Genomic DNA, 21,767 nt, shown 5'->3' on the forward strand with positions numbered 1-21,767 from the left:
TAATCTTCCCCTTCCTGTACCTTCCTTGTGTGCAATAACACATATATTTCTTCAATTGCTCAAGTATGTACACAGGACAGGAGCTAGGCTAGCAGTTTCCCACTGCTACCAGTCTATGTGCTAAACAGGACTAAACCATAATCTGTGACCTCACAAATTGTTTGTAGACTGCAGTTTTGAAACCAGGAGTCTGCATTTTGACCGTCACCATCTTGTTTTTTTGGAGCCAGAAATGACCATATTTAGACAAAATGGCGAAGCTAGTGAGGATGACGCGGCTAAGCCAGTGTTGGTTATTTGTTTCATGGTGCTGCACTAAGCTAAAGGCTAAAAGAGGGAAAGTTGCAGATTTTCAACCCTTCTGAAGCGAGTCATTCAGTGGAGATTTAAACACGGACCTCCGGGTACTGGAGACATTTGTCAGCATGTGTGGCAGTACACAGAGCTGCAGAACGCTAAAAAGACATTTTACAAGTGTTTCAATCAACTTTGATGAAGTGAAAACACATTCTATTTTAATGTCCACAGTGTTAGCATGGTTAGCATTGCTAAGCCTCTGTCCTGATTGACAGGTCCTAAAGCATATCCTGCTTTATCGTCTATTTAAAATAAATAGGACCTTCATTTACAAAATGAACATCATGCTGTATTGAAGAAGACTTGAAACTAGCAATTGAAACAATAAACTCATTATGAAAATGTTTACTGAGTAATTATATTCAATTGCTAGTTTCAAGTCTTGTTCAGCATTCTGCCAACTAAGCTAGCTAGCTACAGCTAGCATTAGCTGGTAAGTTAAGAGAAAGTCTGCCTTTTTTCTACCAGTACCCAGGTCAGTGTTTACAGGCTGATAAATCTCTGCCGGATGACTTGCTTCAGAAGGGTTGAAAATCGTCAACTTTCCCTCTTTACAAGCAAAACAACGTGGGTTGGCCACGTCATCCTTCCCTAGCTCCACCCTCTCGTCAAAAACCGTCACATCGAGATGGCGAAGGCAGTCCATAAACCAATTGATGACATCACTGATGCTATGCCTATTATTTTCACATTCTATGGTTGTGACCCAGCTCGTATCTGAATTGTTATGACCAGGGCTCAACCCGTGTTGACTGGCTTGTTTTGAATTGACAAAAGAAGGGTTGAACACAGGTCAGATAACCCTGATCCGAACTGGGTTATTGTTGTGAAACAATAATTATTTTGACTGCACTGCATCTGTTTTCTTTGTTTACTTTTTATCTTGTAAATAATGTTGATAAAAGTACATAACTATTAGGTGGGGGCGTTATGGCAAAATCTTCTATCACGGTATATGTAATGTTATATCTCAGTAAATGTAGTGAAATAAACTACAGTGTGCAAATGTCTAGTAATCATGTAATTCCAGCTTCAAAATGCATTCACAAATCACAACAATATTTTTAGTAGTTTTTTTTAAAGGCTGGGATGCCTCGTCCTGCTCTGTATTTACAACTTCCCTCTGCTATGTCTGCCCAAGTCACGTTAGGCAGTGGATTCATGAGATCAAGCGAAAATCATGGGATCATGCAAGAATCACAAGATCACGAGAGAATAGCTCTCATGGTGGGAAGAGTTTGCCAAATCGGTGGACACATTTCTACTTCTACTGTTGCACGGTATACTGTTTTGTTTGTTTTTTTTTAAACCACACCCATGTTAGTTTGTGAAGCCACATATTAGACAACGCTCTCCACCACCATCATTATCAAAACACCAAATGAGGGAATATGTTTTGGAAAAATGTTGTTCATCCCTCCAGTAGCGCTCCACACACCTGGAGAAGCGGTTGTGGAGGCCTGTGGTGAGACAGCACCTTACTAACACACTGCATGCTGTTGTTTACTGTCATTAGTCACCCATCTTTATATTTTATTTTATAAGTGTAAATGTGTTATCTTCTCTACCTTGGGACAGAGTGTTGGTTGGGTAGCTGGACTCTGGCAGCTGGTATGTAGGAAGTGTTGGCATTCCTGTGGGAGGAAATCCGCCCGGCAACAGGTGGTTGAAAGCTGCTAGCTGATTAGCTCCTGCTTGTTTTCGCCACCTGGCCCTTCGATTGCTGAACCAAACCTGAAACAAAGAGCAAAAACCCAAATGGATCAGTTTCATTAGTCATTCAACTGTATCTCAGAGTCAGAGTGAGCTTTCCTGTTTCATTTTAACAAATTACAAATGAACTTGTCTGACCAAGAACGTTTTTTGTACTAGGCTGTAAACATGTTTATTTCTGCTACGAAGTTTGGATTTTTTAACATGGGGCTCTACGGGGAATGACTCTGCTCAAGCAGCCACTCGAGGAACTGCAGTTCAGCCGCGGAGCTGCCGCTTTAATAACAAACCTATGACAAACATAATTTTCAGCTTCTTACTGATATATCACTAATTATTGAAATAAAAAAACACTTTACCTGACACACCGTAGTGTTAGCTTAACAGTTAACTTAATGTTAGCTTAAAATAAGGATTACCATTACCTCTTGTGATATTAAATTAAACAAGTTCATAACATTAAAATATTGTAAAAAAAACTTTTTCATCTGTGAAATGTTTTTCCATGTTACTTAGTTTGGCATTTATTTCGCATGAACATCCAAAAGCAGCACAAGAGTCTTTTTGTCTGAGTCTTTATGGTCAATCAGGTCAGATGTCCGTCCCAGAATGGCGGTGGCAAAGACGCATCTCACACAGCCGTAGGCGGTATCTAAGTATTTATGCTGGTCTCTGCTCATCTCAGCCCAAACACTTCATTAGCATTACAGGGTAAGTTAATGGCCCATCGTGTGCCACAGGTCTTCCTGCGCCCTTTCCTATCGAAAACACAAATCTTCCCATTTATTTTGAATGGGGGTAGTGCATTTAGGCTGTGGTGGTGGAGGCCGCATGGGGAAGCCGAAGAACACCTTGTATTGCACCTTTTGGAGAAATTCAACCCTGTGTCACGCTGTGGTGGCCAGTCATGTAACAGAGATCAGACTTTTCGTTGTGTTTTGATGCGGTGTGAGAGTCCCGTACAGGAAACAGGAAACATCACTGCCTCTATTGCTGCCAATAGAGCCATATAGTGGATCAATACAAATAACACAACACCTCAACAGGCCACAACTGGGCAAAATTAAATTATACTTGTTAAGCACTATACCAAAAATAAATAACAAATATATACACTCTTTGTAGTGGAAATAAAAGTGGCCTGATGTTTATACTTGCGCTGGTGTGTGCATCGAGCCGGCGTGTGTGTGTGTGTGTGTGTGTGTGTGTGTGTGTGTGTGTGTGTGTGTGTGTGTGGGTAGGTGATAGAGCAAGGGAGAAGTGAGAGTGATGGCGATTAGCTTTGGAGCGTGTACCGACTTTAGAGTCATATAGTAAGAGAAACAAAGTGTCTCCCCTGTGTTTTCTGACTAGAGCTTAGATCGGCCCAAAAAATCAAGCCCGAACCTACCCGAGCCCGAGCACGTTGCGTCCGAGACCAGCCCGGCCCGACACATTAACTGTAATTATGAGCCCGAGCCCGATTTAAACCCAACACTTTTTTAATACGTGGGCCGTTATAACTGATGTTCTCAACTACAATTCCGAGTTGTTTGAACTGCAGAAATCTGTTTAGAATAATGCAACAAGGACGAAGCCTGTAATCAGAATGGAAAGGATCGCAAATGGATCTGAATGAAGAAACGTAAAAAAAAAAGAAACAATTATGAACAACATATTGTTGTCACTGCCCACGACTTGTTTAAACTGCTTCTATACCTCCGACTTTCCTCCACACTTGCTCAAAGGTAATTCTCCTGTTTTTCTTTTTTTCTTTACATCTTCAAGCTCCATGTTGCACTTAAGATACACAATACAGCACAGCAGGCCCGGTGTGATGCGTGCAGAGGAGGAGACTCCGTGCATGAAGTGCTGCATTTTGTAACTGCAGCCTAAATTTTGTACACATTTGTTACTTTTATATAGCTTATATATACATATTTATAATATTTCTGATTATGGCATAGCTTTCTCCCCACCCAATTAGGCTAAATAGGTAATGGATAAAAAAAAAAAATGCTCGACCCGAGGTCGTGTCGGGCTCGGGTCGGACTCGGGCTTGGGCTGAGAATCTAAACTCTATTTCTGACCACGGTGGAAAATCTGTAGCAGGAAAAGTTAACCCTCTCCTTGATTTCATAACGCCATACCTGTCTCTCTCTCGTTGACTGACTCGCTTGTGTTGTTCGTTGTGTGTCTGACTATGCGTGCTTTCGAACACCCGCCCAACTCTACCTCTGATTGGCTTAACATGACATTTTACTCAACCTCAGCCAATCGTCAGCATTTATGCGCTTGTGTCGTGCACTGCCCATTAACCAAGGAAGAACAATAAAAAAACGGTTTTTGCCTCTCGGCTCAGACTCTGAGATCTAGTTGGTCTGATGAAAAAAACAGCTTCAATTATAGTAACGCGCCGCATTTTTTGGCAGTAACGGTAACGGCGTTATTAAGATGGGAAGAGTAATCAATTAGATTACTCGTTACTGAAAAAAAGTAACGCCGTTATTTATAACACCGTTATTCCCATCACTGGAAATAAGATCATTAATAAATAAGTTTGGATTAATTTCTTATATTGTTTAATTTTGATTAATTTTGGTGATGATTTTGGGTATTTTTTTTTTATCTTACATACACAGAAAATAACTGAGTTATCATTGAAGCAGTGTGACAAAACACCGGCTTGAGAAAATCTATTAGTGTGTGTGACAAGTATCCAGTCAGGTAGACTGCCATGAAGGGGTGACTTGTGTAGGCTTATTAATTAATTGGGTTCGATTTAAATTCCCAAATATATTTTTTTCTGAAGATTTATAAAGCCAGTTCATATTAAAGTTGTCTCATATAATCATTGATGGTCGTTGATGGTAGCATTCAAACGGATAATAGACTCTGCAGGTGCAGAGGGAGGTCTAACAAAAAGGCCTTCAAAATGTATTGGCTTGGCTCTAGGTGTAATTAACTCGGAGACCAAGTTAGAGGAAACACAAGGAGCCACACCTCCACCCCTGGAGCATCCCTCAGCTCTATATAAGTGTCATTTGTGAGTTTAATATCCACATTTTCCACATACATGTAACTGCATTTTTATCGATATACCACTCGTATGACACATACACACACACACACACACACACATACACACACACCCGTCATTGACATAATGCATTCCCTAGCCCATTACCCTAACCGTAACCATCACAACTAAATGCCTAACCTTAAGCCTTACCCTCACCCTGACCATAACCTAATTCCAACCCTAATCCTAAAACCAAGTCTTAACCCTCAAACAGCCCTTTAAAGTTGTGGGGTCCAGCATTTTGGCCCACAAAGCTGTCCGGATCCCACGAGTATACTGTATTCCCGGTTTTTGGACCTCACGAATGTAGTTAAACAAGAACACACACACACACACACACACACACACACACACACACAGTACACTGAGCTAAATCAGGCAGATTGTGAAATGACCAAGGGAGTGTATTGCCAAAAGCTAAACTGTCTTCTTTTTCAACTCAGCAGGGCACTAATTTCCAAGTTCTTAATTAAAGCCAACAAAAAGAGAGACTTTCAGGGCAGGTAGCAGCCTGACACTTTGCAGAAAACACACTCACAGTGCCTGGATTTGTCTCCACACACTGACCCACATACAGGTAACTGTAGCCATATACCACTCGTATGAGTTAAAACACACACACGCACGCATGCACGCGTACACACACACACACACACACACACACACACACACACACACAGAGCAGGAATCTATGTATTGCCTCCAGCTTTCCACCTGCCCATTTTCTCCAGGAATCCTCCTTTTTTCATTTGGAGCAATTGGAAACATGCCTTTCAAGTGTAGAAGATCATTTGGACTCTTATTTCTGTAGAGGAGACTGAAATAATTAGAACTGGTGTTGACGCCCTCAGGTACTACTGCAAGAGAAGCAGAAGAAGTAGAGTCTGGCAGATCAACTCAATAGTCCAAAGACATGACTGTGGATAGTGGCTCAGTAAGGATCCTACAACAGAGAGTTGGTAGGAGACATGACAGCTGAAGAGCAAAGTCTCTGCTTCATAGAGTCAAAGGGCTTTTTCCGACTGAAGTGTGGATATATGTAAATATGACTTCCGCTCCTTCTTTTCTTTGGAAAGGAGGAAAATGTTCACCTTCTCCTGAACATCCAGTAGCCTGACCAGAGTCTGCCTGGGACCAGGTCTGTCACTGTCGACTCCTGTATGAATATCAGCAGCAGTACTGCGAACAAAGCAGTTGTTCATCATACCAACTGCTATAATTATTATGAATCATATTTCTGTATATCTGTAACAGTGTCTATGTGTCCCATCCTATAGCGGCAGATGGCCGCCCACCTAGAGTCTGGGTCTGTCTGAGGTTGTTGCCTGTTTAAAGGAGGTTTATCCCCGCAACAAATGCTTGATCTTGGGGGGGGGGACTTATTGGCTCTCTGTAAATGATAGTGTGTGATCTAGACCTACTCTATCTGTAAAATGTCCTGAGATAACTCCTGTTATGATTTGACACTATAAATACAAATCTAGTGTTTGTTACATTCCGAACATGAGAGCGTTGCAGAGGGATGACGCAAGTTGATGACATGTCTATGTCTCTGCTTGCATCACTACTCTTTCTTAATTAACATCAAAGAGCTGCATTGATTGCACCATCTGACATGCTTTTAGATTTTTTAGATTTATTTTATTTATTTCAAACATTGATTAAGAGTAAAACATATAACACATTCTCAATATACACATATTCATAAACAGCATAACAAAACAACATAAATAAAAATGTAATTTCCGAAAAAGGAGTAGGAAGAAGTTTTCACTTCCCAAACTTTCCTTTTAAATTATAGACAGATTGTTCAGTGTTCAATTGTACCAGATCTCTAAACTACCGAGCCTGTGCCTTGAAAACAGAATGTTAGTGCAATCACAATATCCAACATGGTTTACTATGCTTATGGCTCGTTATGCGTGTAATGTGCTGTAGGTGTTGCCCCATACCTCCACACTGTAAGTCAGAGCCTGTAATACAAGTGAACAGACATATCATCATATCATTTCACATGCTCTTTTTATATTAACATTGTAAATCATAACTTGTGTGCTAGTGTTTATTTGGCAGTTTCCAAACTGCATATTCTTTGTTTTGTTCAAATTGAATAATAATTTGGATGTGTCTTTTGTATGAAACAAAAATGCTCAGTAATAAAGTAGGGATGATATTAGTTGTCCTTCACATTTTTGTGAGAGATGCCACTGTATGCCATAAATAACAATAATCACAAAATAACCTTGGTTAAACAAGGCTTATAGTGAAGGGATTTGAACTGTGATTTGCATATACTTCCAGAGTCTGGCTAATCTATTTTAAAATGACTAAATATTGTTTCTAGAGCAGCAACAGGAATGTTTACGACACTCTAAATCATAGTATAATATTCCTTACAGTTTAAAAAAGAATGAAGAACACAGACATGAGTCAGTATCAGTCCTTCATCCTGTCCTCCTCCCTCTGCTGCTGCTGGGATTTCAGGCTCCGCTTTCCTTTTAGCAGAGGTGGGGGACTAGAGTGGCACGACTTGACTCGAGTCTGACTTATGGTCAGGGTTATTATAGTTTTGCACTTTTCATTAGTTTTTTTTTTCATTTTGACTTTTTGTTTTCAAATTCAGTTTAGTTTTAATTAGTTTTTAAAACAGGTTTGCTAGTTTATTTTATTTTTTATTTTTTGAAAATGCTTAGTTTTAGTTTAGTTTTTATTAGTTTTAATAATATGGGTTATTTGTCAAGGGACAAGATTCAAAAAGGCCAGAAAAAGTATTGTGTAATAATAACAAAAACATCATACAATTTTAGAAATATGTATTCACAATGTATTCGACAATACTACCGGTACATAAAATGTACATATGAGGATGAGCACAAATAGTCTACACAAGACGCAGCAGTAAGTGCAAAATGTGCAAGTGACGTGTACCAGAAAAAACCCTTAATAGCCAATAGACTAAAGAAGACATACATGAACAGGTGTTTTGAACTTTGGTTCGAGTAAAGTGGCGAACTTTTTGAAGTCAATCGACTCACACAGTTGTGTAGACATCCCAGTATCAACACACATATTAACCCACACTTCTTTACTAACCAGCAGCTATCGGGTCGCCGGTGAAAGCCCTCCTGTAGTGTTCTCTGTCCTACGGTTGTCTCCGTCATGCTGCCTGGCCCTGTACCCATACATCCATGCCCTGTACCCATACGTCCATGCCCTGTACCGGGGTTAGCTTCTGTTTCGGGGGAAGGGGGCTTTGCGTTCTCCTTTACCTTGTTATGGTAAGTTAGGTTAGCCTCCTTGTGCGCGCTTCTCAAATGTACTTTCAAATTCGTGGGATTTTTCCCTTTAATTAATTGTCCACATAATTTATTTTACCACCTTCCCCTGCAAGGCACTTGCTTTTATCCGACAGAGTCATAATCAAATAGGACTCTGCCGCTTTCTTCCGACTTTCGGTACCGCCATGATGCCAGGCGAGGGTCACAGACTATGTTGTGTTCAATTTGACATGGAATGTCGGAATTTCTGGGTTCCCAGTCCAGAACTATATATGTCTGTGGCATAGACTGCATAAAACAGGTCTATGATCGAAAATGTCAACTCTGAAAGAAATAACGTTATTTGCTCTGTGAAAGACATTGACGAAGACGAAAACTAAGGACATTTACTCAATATTTTATTTTATTTTAGTTAGTTTTGCAAGCAGACATTACAGTGTTAGTTATCGTTTTTTGTAATGCCTCGTATTTATTTTATTTCAGTTAATGACAATGTTTTTTCCCTCCTAGTTTTCGTTATTTTGTTTGTTTTCGTTAACGATTATAACCTTGGTCTGACTCGAGCCGCCAATTTGAGGACTTGAGACTTGCTTGACTTACATTGATAAATGACTCAACTTGACTTTGACTTGGTATTCAAGACTTGAGACTTAACTTTGACTTGAGACAGATGACTTGAAAGGACTTGACTTTTTATTTATGTAATAGTTAGGCTGTACCATTTTTTAAGGTATTGAGAAGTTACATTTTATCTTTGGAACATCTTTGTGCTATATGCGCCACCGTGCCAAGTTGCTAGGCAACCTTCCAGATCGCCGCAGACCAGTAGAGGCAAACGTAGGAGGCAGCCAGCATGGAAGGGAATATGCCCAAAATAGATAGTAACATTTGGTTTAAAGAGTTTGTAGTCGATGCTGGTTGTAAAAAAAGAACAGCGGTGTGCAAGGATTGCAACTCAAAATTCCAAACATGAGAACCACAACATCCAACTTCATCCGTCATTTCAAGCAACACAAACAAAGCTAACATTAACGGTAATAAACCGGCTGATAAAACTTTAGCTAGAAAGCAAACGATACTTTAATTCAATTTCAATTCAATTCAATTTTATTTATAGGATCAAATCATAACAAGAGTTATCTCAAGACACTTTACAGATAGAGTAGGTCTAGATAATTTACAAAGACCCAACAATTCCAGTAATTCCTTTAGGCTTGGTTTCAAATCTATTGCTAAGACATACAGTTTATGTGAAAGACAATCGGACAGAGAACTCTGTAATGAAACATTATCTAATAAGTGTATTGAAGCGGCTCTGCTGTAAAGGCTAACACTGCTCGGTTAGCACAATGACATCATGTTAGCAAACACAGCCGAAACGACATGTCATAAACGGAGTAGTCTATATCCACGATATTCCACTTCCGGGGATTGCTCTGGTGCCGCCGGAAATCTCCGGTGGATTTATGAGGACTATGGTTAACTGCTCCTCAGATCTCTGCAAGGAAAAACTGTTCAGAGTTTTCTGTTGCATGACTAAAACAACTTTTAAACGTGTTCCACCGAAACAAGTTCCTTCCCAAGGCTATTTAGCAGAGGCACCATGGCTCCGTCCAGAGCTTAGCACCACCCATGACGATTGTGATTGGTTTAAAGAAAGGCAAATAAACCAGAACACGTTTTTCTCCCATCCAGAATGTGGACTCGACAGACCTTCCTCTGCAGTGCTGTGGAGGAAGGGCTGGACAAGCTAGACTATAAACGGAGTAACAGCCGTTGTTAGCCACCATGCTAACGGCATTGATTACTAAGCCAAACGGTGCTGTCACTACTATGTTAGTGGTTTATAAGCACCTGTTTCTTGCAGAGTGTCACGTTAATGAGCCTCTCTCTACTAATGTTACTCAGTCTCTCTACTGTAACGTCAGCTCCGTGCTCTAAGACCTCACAATGCCTTGTGTTTCTCACTCCCATTAACTTATTGTTCATCAGATGTGACATGACATGAGCATTTTGTTTTCAGACACGGGTAGGCCAACACGAAAAGAGGGATATTCGCTAATCTTAGCCAACATATTTATAAAAAATAAACATTCAAATAGGAATCGCAGCATTCAGTTAGTATTGATTCTTTTTAGTATTCAAATTATATTTGACTTTGGGAATTTGTTCCAACAGCCCTAGTGTGTGTGTAGGAGCTGAGAACTCTCAGCAAAGTTTGCTACACAAAAGTGTTATAATTGTCGGGTAAACTCTAGTGGGCGTTGATAGTGAGTTTACTGCGTCCTTTCTGACTTTAATGCTACAGACACAGGCAGTTATCTAGCAATATCACTGGAACTATAGATGTCCAAATCTTTAAGCAAAGACTGTACATTAACTGCTCCTCTTTGAAAAACTGTGAAACGTGTCAGTGGATGTAAGATGACCTGCATAGATCATTCTGAGGTCTGCAGGTATAAGAACTAAGTAACAGAGTGTGGGCTGGTTTCCATGCCATACTGTTTTCTCACTCTGGGTTTTTCCTGGTTCTTGATTGATCCACGTTGCAGTTGTGGATTAAAGCTCCCATGAGACAGCCTCAGACCCTTTAGTGATGCGCTGTGCATTTTACAATGAGTGGTGGGCTTGAAAATGGTGGGAAATACAGATTCCAGCCAAGATGTCAGGGAGTGAGACATGCATGAGGAATGTGGCCCCCTCCCCGCTGCTGAACACCTAACAGCTGTTGTTACAGCTCTACAGTATTTTCTCCAACAGTACTGGGACACTGGGGAGCTGTCAAAAGCTAACAGACATGAAAGACAGGGTTCTTAGCTGGGATGTGAACAGCTGGCAGTCTCTTGCATTATACTGTATGTATGTGTGAGTAATAGTTGAACTCAGTGGGTAAATATGGAACTTGATCTGTTAAGTAATGTGGCATCTTTTGCAATAATACATCCAATCATAGAGGTTAACAGAACAGCTTGAAAAAAATGCAATATCTGTAGGCAATGGGACAAGATTTTTGTATTGGAAGTGGGTTTTTTTATGTATCTGCATTCATATGCAGATATCTGTTTATAGAGACATCTTCTCTAAACTCCAACATTCTCACTTCCATATCCATTATCTGGATATCCATGTAGCCACATTGGAACCACCGAAATATTCGCTATTGCTCATAGAGGTTAAGCCTGGCTCAGACTACAGGAGCTTCGGAAGGTTTGATGCCAAATTCACCTTTCCCCGATAATCAGCGAGAAATCTGGTCTAGGACGTGGGTCGGTATCGATGTTCGCCCTGAAAATTCCAAACATGTTTGATATTTAGGAGTAAAAATGTGGATGATTACGATTATGTTTGTGTCAGTACTTTTACAATAGCCAATGAGAGAGAGAGTCCTGGAGCAGCTGACGGTGTCGCCAAGCAACAGTAAACAGGGGGTTGAAAGGGTTAAACTTGGCCAATTTTAGCCTGCTATATTAGAGAGGGCTGGTAGAAATAATAGGTGATCACCTGGGGCGGTTGGTTGCCCAGAGGTTAGAGAAGTGGACAAGTGGCCCAAAGGTTGCCAGTTCAAATCCATAGTAAGATGACAGCTGGCCTGGCAACCCAAAGGAATAGGCATCTTTTCAACAGTCATGGGACACATATTAGGTGGGGTCTTGGGTCCTCCCCCAGAACATTTTAAGCTTTTAACACTTAATTTCCTTAAATTCTTAATTTCTTAAATATGTATTCTCCTGTAGATCAGGTTTTCCCATTAACGTTATTCTGCTGAGTTAACACACATGGAGACGTGGTTCCTTCTCTTTTGTGTCCACTGTTTGGGGAAGTAACCTCTTTAAATGTGGCACCTGTTCATGTCAATGATACATTAATTAATTTATAAACCCCCGGACTGTAATAGCTCAGATGTGTTTTAGGAAGATGTCTGCTCATGTTTAAAACTGTCTGCACATTCAAAATATAACTAATAAAGACACATTATTTAATCCACCTGCCCTATATATCGGCTGTGTATAATGTTATTGCTCTGCTGTATGGCAGTATCTCATTCAGACCGTCTGACAGACACAGAGCCCTGCTTGGGACTGACTTGGGGGTAGTGCGCTGAAGTACAGAAGGGAGGGGACGGGATGAGGAGGAGGGAGGAGTGAGAAGTAACGTCACCCAACATCGCTTAGAGCACCTTTAAGGAAGATATTCCAATAGCATTTAATTCAATGCCGTGCTTTAATATAACAGAGGACTCTTATAGGAAGGCCCTCAGAAATGCCACATCAGACTATTACTCTTCACTAATAGAAGAAAATAAGAACAACCCAAAGTTTCTTTTCAGCACTGTAGCCAGGCTGACAGAGAGACACAGCTCTATTGAACCATCTATTCCTATAACTTTGTGTAGTGATGACTTCATGAGCTCCTTTAATGATACAATTATAACAATTAGAGATACAATTCATCACCTCTTGCCCGGTTCACCTTTAAACACTGGACCTCTAGAAAGAACGACAAGACCTTACATATACCTAGACTGCTTTTATCCTATAGACCTTCAACAATTAATGTTAAAGGTCTCTTCAGCTAAGCCATCTACCTGTCTCTTAGACCCCATCCCAACGAGGCTACTTAAAGAAGCGTTACCCGTGGTTAACACTTTATTACTAGATATGATCAATATGTCTTTATTAACAGGTTATGTACCGCAGTCATTTAAAGTAGCTGTGATAAAACCAACTCTGAAAAAAACCCACCCTTGATCCTGAAGTCTTAGCCAACTATAGACCTATATCTAATCTTCCCTTTCTCTCCAAGATCCTTGAGAAGGGAGTTGCTAATCAGTTATGTGACTTTCTACATAGCAATAGTTTATTTGAGGACTTTCAGTCAGGATTTAGAATGCATCATAGCACAGAGACGGCAGTGGTAAAAATTACTAACGACCTTCTAACTGCTTCAGACAAAGGACGTACTTGTCTTACTAGATCTTAGTGCTGCATTCAACACTATTGACCGTACCATCCTGTTAGAGAGACTGGAACATTTAGTTGGCATTAAATGAATCGCACTAAGCTGGTTTAAGTCCTATTTATCTGATCAATCTCAATTTGTTAATGTTAACGATGAATCCTCCAGGCACGCTAAAGTTAGCCATGGCGTTCCACAAGGCTCAGTGCTTGGACCAATTCTATTCACCTTATATATGCTTCCTCTAGGCAATATTATTAGGAAACACTCAATTAACTTTCACTGTTATTCGGACAATACCCAGTTATACCTATCAATCAAGCCAGACGAAACCAGTCAGTTAGCTAAACTTCAAGCATGCATTAAAGATATAAAATCATGGATGACCTACAATTTTCTGATGTTAAACTCAGAACCGAGGTTATTGTGCTGGGCCCTAAACAACTCTGAACCTCATTATCTAAAGATATAGCTACTCTGGATGGCATTGCCCTGGAATCCAGCACAACTGTCAGAAATCTAGGAGTTATTTTTGATCAGCATATATCCTTTAACGCCCACTTAAAACAAACCTCAAGAACAGCCTTTTTTCACCTTCGTAACATTGCCAAAATTAGGCACATCCTGTCTCAAAACGATGCTGAAAAACTAGTCCATGCATTTGTTACTTTCAGACTGGACTATTGTAATTCTTTATTGTCAGGTTGCTCAAATAAGTCCCTTAAGACTCTCCAGTTGATCCAGAATGCTGCAGCACGTGTCCTGACAAGAACTAAGAAAAGAGATCATATTTCTCCTGTATTAGCTTTTCTGCATTGGCTTCCTGTAAAATCCAGGATTGAATTTAAAATCCTTCTCCTGACCACTAATCCTGGTCAAGCACCATCATTGAAGAGCTCATAGTACCGTATTGTCCCACTAGAGCACTGCACTCCCAGAATGCAGAATTACATTAAAGTAGAATGGGAGCCAGAGCCTTCAGCTATCAGGCTCCTTTCCTGTGGAACCACCTCCCAGTCTGGGTTCGGGAGGCAGACACCGTCACCACATTTAAGAGTAAACTTAAAACTCTCCTCTTTGATTCTTTGACTCTCCTCAGCAGAGGAGGGTGTATATCTCCAAACACAGCACCCCTTCTCTTCTCTGCTTCTCTTCATAGTCGTCAGATTCATCTACCAACCCTTATAGAACTGGCTCAGTTATAGTTGCTGTTATGCTGTTATAGTTTTAGACTGAGCTCCTCTCTCCTATCTATTTCCATCTGTGTGCATCCATGTCCCAGAAATGCTTGTTACTAACTTAGCTCTGGGGAGGTTATTCCCCGAAGACCTTATGTTTTTTTGCACAGCAGTTTTCCTTGGAATAGGGTGGCACCTAAATCATGGTTGCAGCTGTTGCCGTGGTCCTGCTATGCTCTGCAGTGCCCTGCTACGTCCTGCTACGCCCTGCTACACCCTGCTATGCCCTGCAGTGCCCTGCTACACCCTGCTATGCCCTGCAGTGCCCTGCTACACCCTGTAATGCCCTGCAGTGCACTGCTACGCCATGAACTACTACAACTACTATTTCTAGTCATAGTTCCATTATCTTTATTGTGACTATTATTGCCACTGTTCATCACACCCCCAACCACCTACCAAGAGCTTGGGTCTGTCTGAGGTTACCCCTAAAAGGAAGTTTTCCTTGCCTCTGTCGCACTAAATGCTTGCTCTTGGGGTAATTACTGGAATTGTTGTGTCTTTGTAAATTATAGTGTGGTCTAGACCTACTTTATCTGTAAAGTGTCTTGAGATAACTTTTCTTATGATTTGATACCAAAAATAAAATTGAATTGAATTGGATGGATGGATGGATGGTAGAATGGATGGATGAACAGATGGATGGATGGTAGGATGGATGGATGAATAGATGGATGGATGGATGGATGGATGGATGAATGGATGGTAGGATGGATGGATGGATGGATGGATGGATGGATGGATGGATGGATGGATGGATGGATAGATGGATGGATGGATGGATGGAAGGGAGTGTATTACCTGGACCCTGGCCTCTGTGAGTTTGGTCCTCTGGGCCAGCTCCTCCCTGGTGTAGATGTCGGGGTAGTGGGTTCTTTCGAAAGCCTTCTCCAGCTCCTCCAGCTGCTCTGCAGTGAACGTGGTGCGACTCCTGCGCTGCTTCCGCTTCAGGGGGAGGTCAGGCTCCGACTCCACGTCTGACACTTCATCCATCCGACTACCTGGACAAACACATTCATGTCAGCATGTTTTATACTGTCAATATGTGCTACTTCTATAAAAATAAACACACAATAAGCTAACTAAATCAAAAGGCTCCTCATTTAAAATACTTAGTAGTAAAAAGATGCTGATTGGCTTGCTGATTTTTCCTGGTCGTCTACTGATAATACTGGTAATACTAAACATTATTGATCAAACTGTACGTATAATGTACTGCCATTCTTATGGATGGTTGATGAACATACAGAAAATAAATTAGGCTTTATTCAAGCCATTCTGTGGTTGGGGAATGTATTTTATTCATAAGGTATGTTTTTCAAAATGGGGACCTAGTTATCTTCGGATGTCTACTTCTAATTACTGTAGCAGGTTCATATATTGCTAATTACTGCTGCAAAGTGAGACCATGTAATAAATCACATCGTTATTGGCTCAAAACTGTTTAGGTGGCAAACGTCTGATTTTTAAAATGAAATGAGATGGTTGCATTCACATATACAATATAATAATATGCAGTATATATGTAGTAATTCAACTTTACACATAGCATTCAGGTGAGCAGTGACCAAAGTGGTTGAAAAGAAAACCTAACGTCTGATTCATACTGCCCACTGGATTATAAACAACATTATAATCTGAAACAACAGACTGAGAGTAGGACCATAGCAAACAACAGAACAACAAATCAACACAAAATGGAGCCAACTTGTCAATATCATATTTGTCCAGCATTTATTAAAAGTCATCAAACCTGTCAACACACAATGTATAGTTATCCAAAAGAGACATCTACAGTGAGGTGAAATTGAGTGAATAGTGTACAGACCACACTGTGTGTTCATTTGTTCACCCACACTATCCACAGCTACAGCAGGTAGGTAGGGTATGGTGGTTTGATTAAATACTGAAAAAGGCAACACTGATTTCAAGCAAGAGACGGGATGAGCTTAACAGTTCATTATTGAGCTTGGAAACAGGTTGGTGAAACAATAGGCTCATTGGAGATGAGCCAGGCCTGCGCAGAATCGATCATCTGTGATCGCCGCCCAATGCATGCTGGGTAGATTTGTGTCTGACTTGCTCTGACGTCATGCACACGTGGGCAACAATAACTTCGAGAGATCAAGGTAGCTGCAGGTTTTAGAACCAGACACCGCCGTTGATTGGTTCAGAACTGACTCAACACTATGATGTTTAGTTTAGTTTAGTCAGAGGAAGTAAATCCGTTCAGATTACGGATCATCTACAGTATATTAACATCAGCAACAGATCGCATGTAGAGCATTTTGACAGCTACTCTGTCATAATAAAAACAACTGGAGACTGTGTACACACCCAAGGTAATCAGGGTAAGGCAGAGTAAACATCTTAACACTGAGTTTTTCATCCAAGATTTATTAGATATAAATTGGAATAGGCTTCACCTCATTCCTTTTGTTGAAGATGCTTGGAATTTTTTCTACACTGAAGTTCTTAAAGTAATTGACAAACATTTACCTTGGATATCAGTTAGGGTCAAGGGCCAACATTTACCTTGGATTGATGCTGATTTAATATATCTTTTTAAACAAAGAGATGAGGCATGGGAAATGTGTTCCTATATGTCAAAGGACTCAGCAGACGGGCTGTATATAAACGATTAAGAAATATGTGCACAACTAAAACAAGAAATGCTAAATCGAATTATTATAAAAACTCTCTGTCTAATACATTTAATAATCCTAAGAAGTTTTGGAAAAGTCTTAATTCTTTATTCAATAATTCTACTAAAAGCATTGCTACCAAAATCAAAGTTAATAATGATATTATTAGTGATCCTTCCGCGGTTGCCAATGCTTTTAATCAACACTTTTCCTCTATTTGTAGCTCACAATTTTCTAACTTCTCCTACTCTAGTCTGGCAGATGAGCTTAGCAGCTCCTTCTCATTTGCTATAATAAATCCTACTGACGTTAGCAGGCAATTTCCGAATTAAAGTCAAGCAATAGTACTGATCCTGACGGCCTGGAGATCAAGTTCATTAAGCTCGCGTCTCATGTACTGGCATTTCCTTTATCGGATTTATTTAATTTATTGTTATCCACCTGTGTGGTTCCATCAATGTGGAAGTCTGCCAGAGTTAGGGTGGCGATGCACTTGATCTTAACAACTGCAGACCTAAATCCATTATCAGTAGTATAGCAAAAGTGTTTGAAAAACTAATATTTAAACAATTATTCAAATATATTAATGATTTCTCCATTCTGTCACCAAATCAATCTGGTTTCAGACCAAATTTTTCTACAACTACTGCTCTTCTAAAATTTACCAATGATGTTTCATCCTCTTTAGACAATGTATATATTGCATTAGTCAACATGTTGTTGACTAATGCAATATTCATAGATCTGACTAAAGCTTTCAATATGGTCGATCATTATATGCTTCTTGACAAATTACATGCGATAGGCCTTTCTAAACACTCTGTTCTCTGGTTTAATTCTTATCTTCACTGTAGACATCAGCGTGTCTCTTTTCATGGTTGTGTATCACAGTCCTTAATAATGGAGAAAGGTGTCCCTCAAGGCTCTTCCTTAGGGCCTCTCCTATTTTCTTTATTTACTAATGATCTTCCTCAAATCTGTTCAGACTGTTATATTCATCTATATGCAGATTACACAGTGATCTATACATCTAATGTGTCTGTCTCTAAGATTCAATTCTCACTGCAATCTAACTTGCAAATGCTATTCAACTTTGTTTCCAATCCAACCACCTTCTACTGAATAAGAAAAAAGTCATATAACATACTGTTCCCCACCAGATCAGCTACATTGAATCAAGATAACAATCTTTCAACTCCACTTGTACAAGTTGATTAACTTAAATATCTGGGCCTTTGGCTTGATTCACAACTTTCCTTTAGGTATCATATAAATTCTGTTGTAAAAAAGATCAACTGTAATTTACGAATATTGTATCGCTCTATTAATTGTTTCACTCAAGTGATTAGGTTAAGAATTGTGTCACAGTTAATATTTCCTATATTAGACTATGCAGATGTTGTCTATCAAAACACATCAGAATCAAATCTGAAACCATTAAATGTTGCTTTCAATAATATATGCAGATTTGTGCTGAGATGTCCTTTTACTACTCACCACTGTGGAATGTATGACTCACTGAACGTATTATCACCAAAAGCCAGAAGACAGTATCACTGGTACCAGGTTATTTTTAAATGTGTTTACTCTGATTATCCTTCTTACCTGAAGGAATATTTAATTCCATATAGACCCAGCTATAGATTGAGACACACTGAATATCACTTCTCCACTGTGCCAAACATCTACAAAGAGAGTGGTAGACGTACCTTTAAATTTAAAGCCCATTCAGACTGGAATAGCCTGCCTGGGTCTCTAAGATCTGTCACTTCTTTGCTTCTTTGCACTCCTTCAAAACATCGCTCTTTACTTACTTGCATGCAAACTGTTGCTTTAAATGTTTTCCTCATGTATGACTGGACTTTTGTTTTATATACCCAAATATATAATATATATATATATATATATATATATATATATATATATATATATATATATATATGTATATGTATATATATATATATATATATGCATGTGTATGGATGGGCTAAATGTTGTCATGCCTCTTAATACTACAATATGTTTTATACACGGATTTGTTTTCAATAAGGAGTCGGTGGGGCGGGTAGGGTTGGCGAGATGGGATGAGGGAGAGCTTTAGCGAGTGTGAATGTACATGTGCTGTATTGTCTTTGTCTTATGTCTCGAGGACCCCCTCGAAAACAAGATGCTTCATCTCAAGGAGTTATCCTCCTAACAATAACATTTGCTCCCGTCCACTTTACAGGCGAGGCGCAGTTCATCTCGAATGAGCCTAGTTTAGTTTTAATTAACTGTACAGTTAAGGATCAGCTTTAGCCTCTACGGATAATTTCCAGCTGCAGCCTATGTTGTCAATAGGCATCCTCAAATACAGTGGTCATTTTTTATATATATATAAATTATATTATATTTATAATTACAGCAGGCCTAAGCAACAGGGATTAAGACATACAAACATATGGCACACAATTGGAGCAAGCACAAACAAGAAAGCACATGATGATGGCAAAGGCATCAAAGCAGTTCCAGCAATAAAAATATTACAAATGGAACAAGGAGAATAGTCCCAGAGGCCACACTGAAAGCACATACAAGAGTCAGGCAGCAGAGATGACTGACAGAGCAATTTCAGTCTGAGTGAACATGATCTTCAAAACATATTTAATGTAAATGAGTAGTGTGTAAACTTATTTTGAGGGGACATTGACATCTGCAAAATGAGAGATGGTAGAGCACCAATAGAAGAGCTGCGGTGCTTGAAGACTGTGGGACCCAGAGTAGAACAGACTTCTCACAATCACTGATGGGGAAACAATGTGTCTATTACAAGAGAGATGCTATCTAACCTCCCTCAAAACCACCATCACTTCTCCTGGACATCCCAGAATCCAGGCCAGGCCACAATAGGTGTAGACAGATGAATAGTCCCTGACCCGGGACCATGTGGATTCTGAGAGCATCTCACAACATTTGTATCGTACCATAAGTGTCCAGGGGCCTGTACTACGAAGCCAGTTCAAAGTATCCAGGATATCTTCTGGTTATCTGGCTTCACTAACCCCACATCATGCTAGGCGGTCACACGACGGTGGTTATCAACTCAATCAATCAACCCAGGGTTACCCAATCCAGCCATGAGTGCAATCACATAAATGGGGAGGGGTTTGTAGCATATGACCAATCATGGACAAGTATACTGGCAGAAGAGCAAAGAGAAAACTATAATATTAGACAAATATGGAGAGGTTAAACAAAACCAGGCGAAAAGCATCACATTTGCTGCTGCCAAATGCAGGAAAGACTGCTGATACTGTGTAAATGCATAGATTATAGGCTCATTATATCACTGTATAATGGAAAGTAGCAGCATACACTGCTCCAAATTAAACAGTGTATCAGATGCACTTATAAAAGAGGTGAAACTCAGGCACGTCTTAAATAATCTTTTTACGAATAGGCATTCGAAACGCATTGGTTTTGAAGCATAATAAGCAAACTTCTGTTGTAGTCTTCTTATTAATAGTGTCCTCATTCATTGTGGGCAAACACAAATGCATTTCAGATAAAACCGCATTTATCACAATAAACAAGGCTATTTATCTGTAAGTGTCGGAGTTTTGTTTCTTTTATAATATCATTGGTCATCTAGGACACTCTCACATATGACTATAATTACATTTGTGTATTCCATTAAATTAAGGTGTTGCTTAGATGTATAGCGGGGGGGGGATTAAACATGGGGTATATATATATATATATATATATATGTGTGTGTGTCAAAATCCCTTATTCTGTTAGCTTCATGCCGGTGGGACTGGTAAAACTAAAACACACAATGTATGGCAGAATGAAATCTGTACACAGTCCACAGCACTTTAAATATGGGTTGATCTGTTATCTCGAACATGATCTGCTTTGGAGCTGGTTAGCTGTTCAGCATAAGTTACCATGGTGATTTATCCAGGTGAAAAGTTAACCCTAAGTTACCCCGCTTACCCCAAATCCTGCTCTGTAGTACAGGCCCCAGCTGCCTTGTGGATTTAATGTCTATCAATAACAAGTTCAGTGGTTCAGCGGGTCAAGACTTGCGCAGCATTCAGACATGTTCACAGAGAGAGCCAGGCAGAGGAATGAGGGACAAATGATGCTTCAAACAGCTCTGTGTGGTTATTTATATGACAAAACAATTTTCTTGTGCTTGGTAAGTACAATTCTATATCAAAACCTGCATATCCTAGCATCCCCTAGGGCACAGTGCTGAGAGTTGGAGTAGAATGAGGGGTGCTAATCTCTCTGGACCACCTTGGTGATGTGTGTAGCACCATTCTTCCACTATGGGCCCCAGGGTAGCCCAGACAAACACACTGAAAATAGTCCCAAAATATTTATTGTGCAGCTGATTTTACTCATACACAATGTGTCCATGCCGCTGTTCAGAAAGAGCCATGGAAGATTATCTGAAGCATGCAGATATGCATTTCAAATGAGGCTGCCTACTACGGTTTGACATCACAGTTCAGGTGAAACTAGTCTCTCA

At 39.9% G+C, this 21,767-nt stretch overlaps 1 protein-coding gene and 1 long non-coding RNA gene across 3 annotated transcripts in view; both read right to left on the bottom strand.

The window, feature by feature from the left end:
- LOC116050869 (paired box protein Pax-7-like) overlaps positions 1–21,767 on the bottom strand; it is an 89,205-nt gene that overhangs the window by 43,787 nt on the left and 23,651 nt on the right. For both annotated transcript variants that reach the window (XM_031301094.2, XM_031301093.2), the window contains exons 5-6: positions 15,405–15,604; positions 1,926–2,091 (exon numbers count right to left, since the gene is read on the bottom strand). In XM_031301094.2, coding sequence (XP_031156954.1) covers positions 1,926–2,091; positions 15,405–15,604 — 366 coding nt within the window. The remainder of the gene's footprint in view (positions 1–1,925; positions 2,092–15,404; positions 15,605–21,767) is intronic.
- LOC118496466 lies at positions 17,397–18,263 on the bottom strand. The gene is made up of 3 exons (XR_004899040.1): positions 18,098–18,263; positions 17,963–17,972; positions 17,397–17,486 (listed from the first exon to the last, which is right to left on the bottom strand). It is a non-coding gene; the product is annotated as an uncharacterized LOC118496466 (long non-coding RNA).

This window comes from Sander lucioperca, chromosome 12 (genome assembly GCF_008315115.2).
Source record: "Sander lucioperca isolate FBNREF2018 chromosome 12, SLUC_FBN_1.2, whole genome shotgun sequence".
Lineage (NCBI taxonomy): Eukaryota > Metazoa > Chordata > Actinopteri > Perciformes > Percidae > Sander > Sander lucioperca.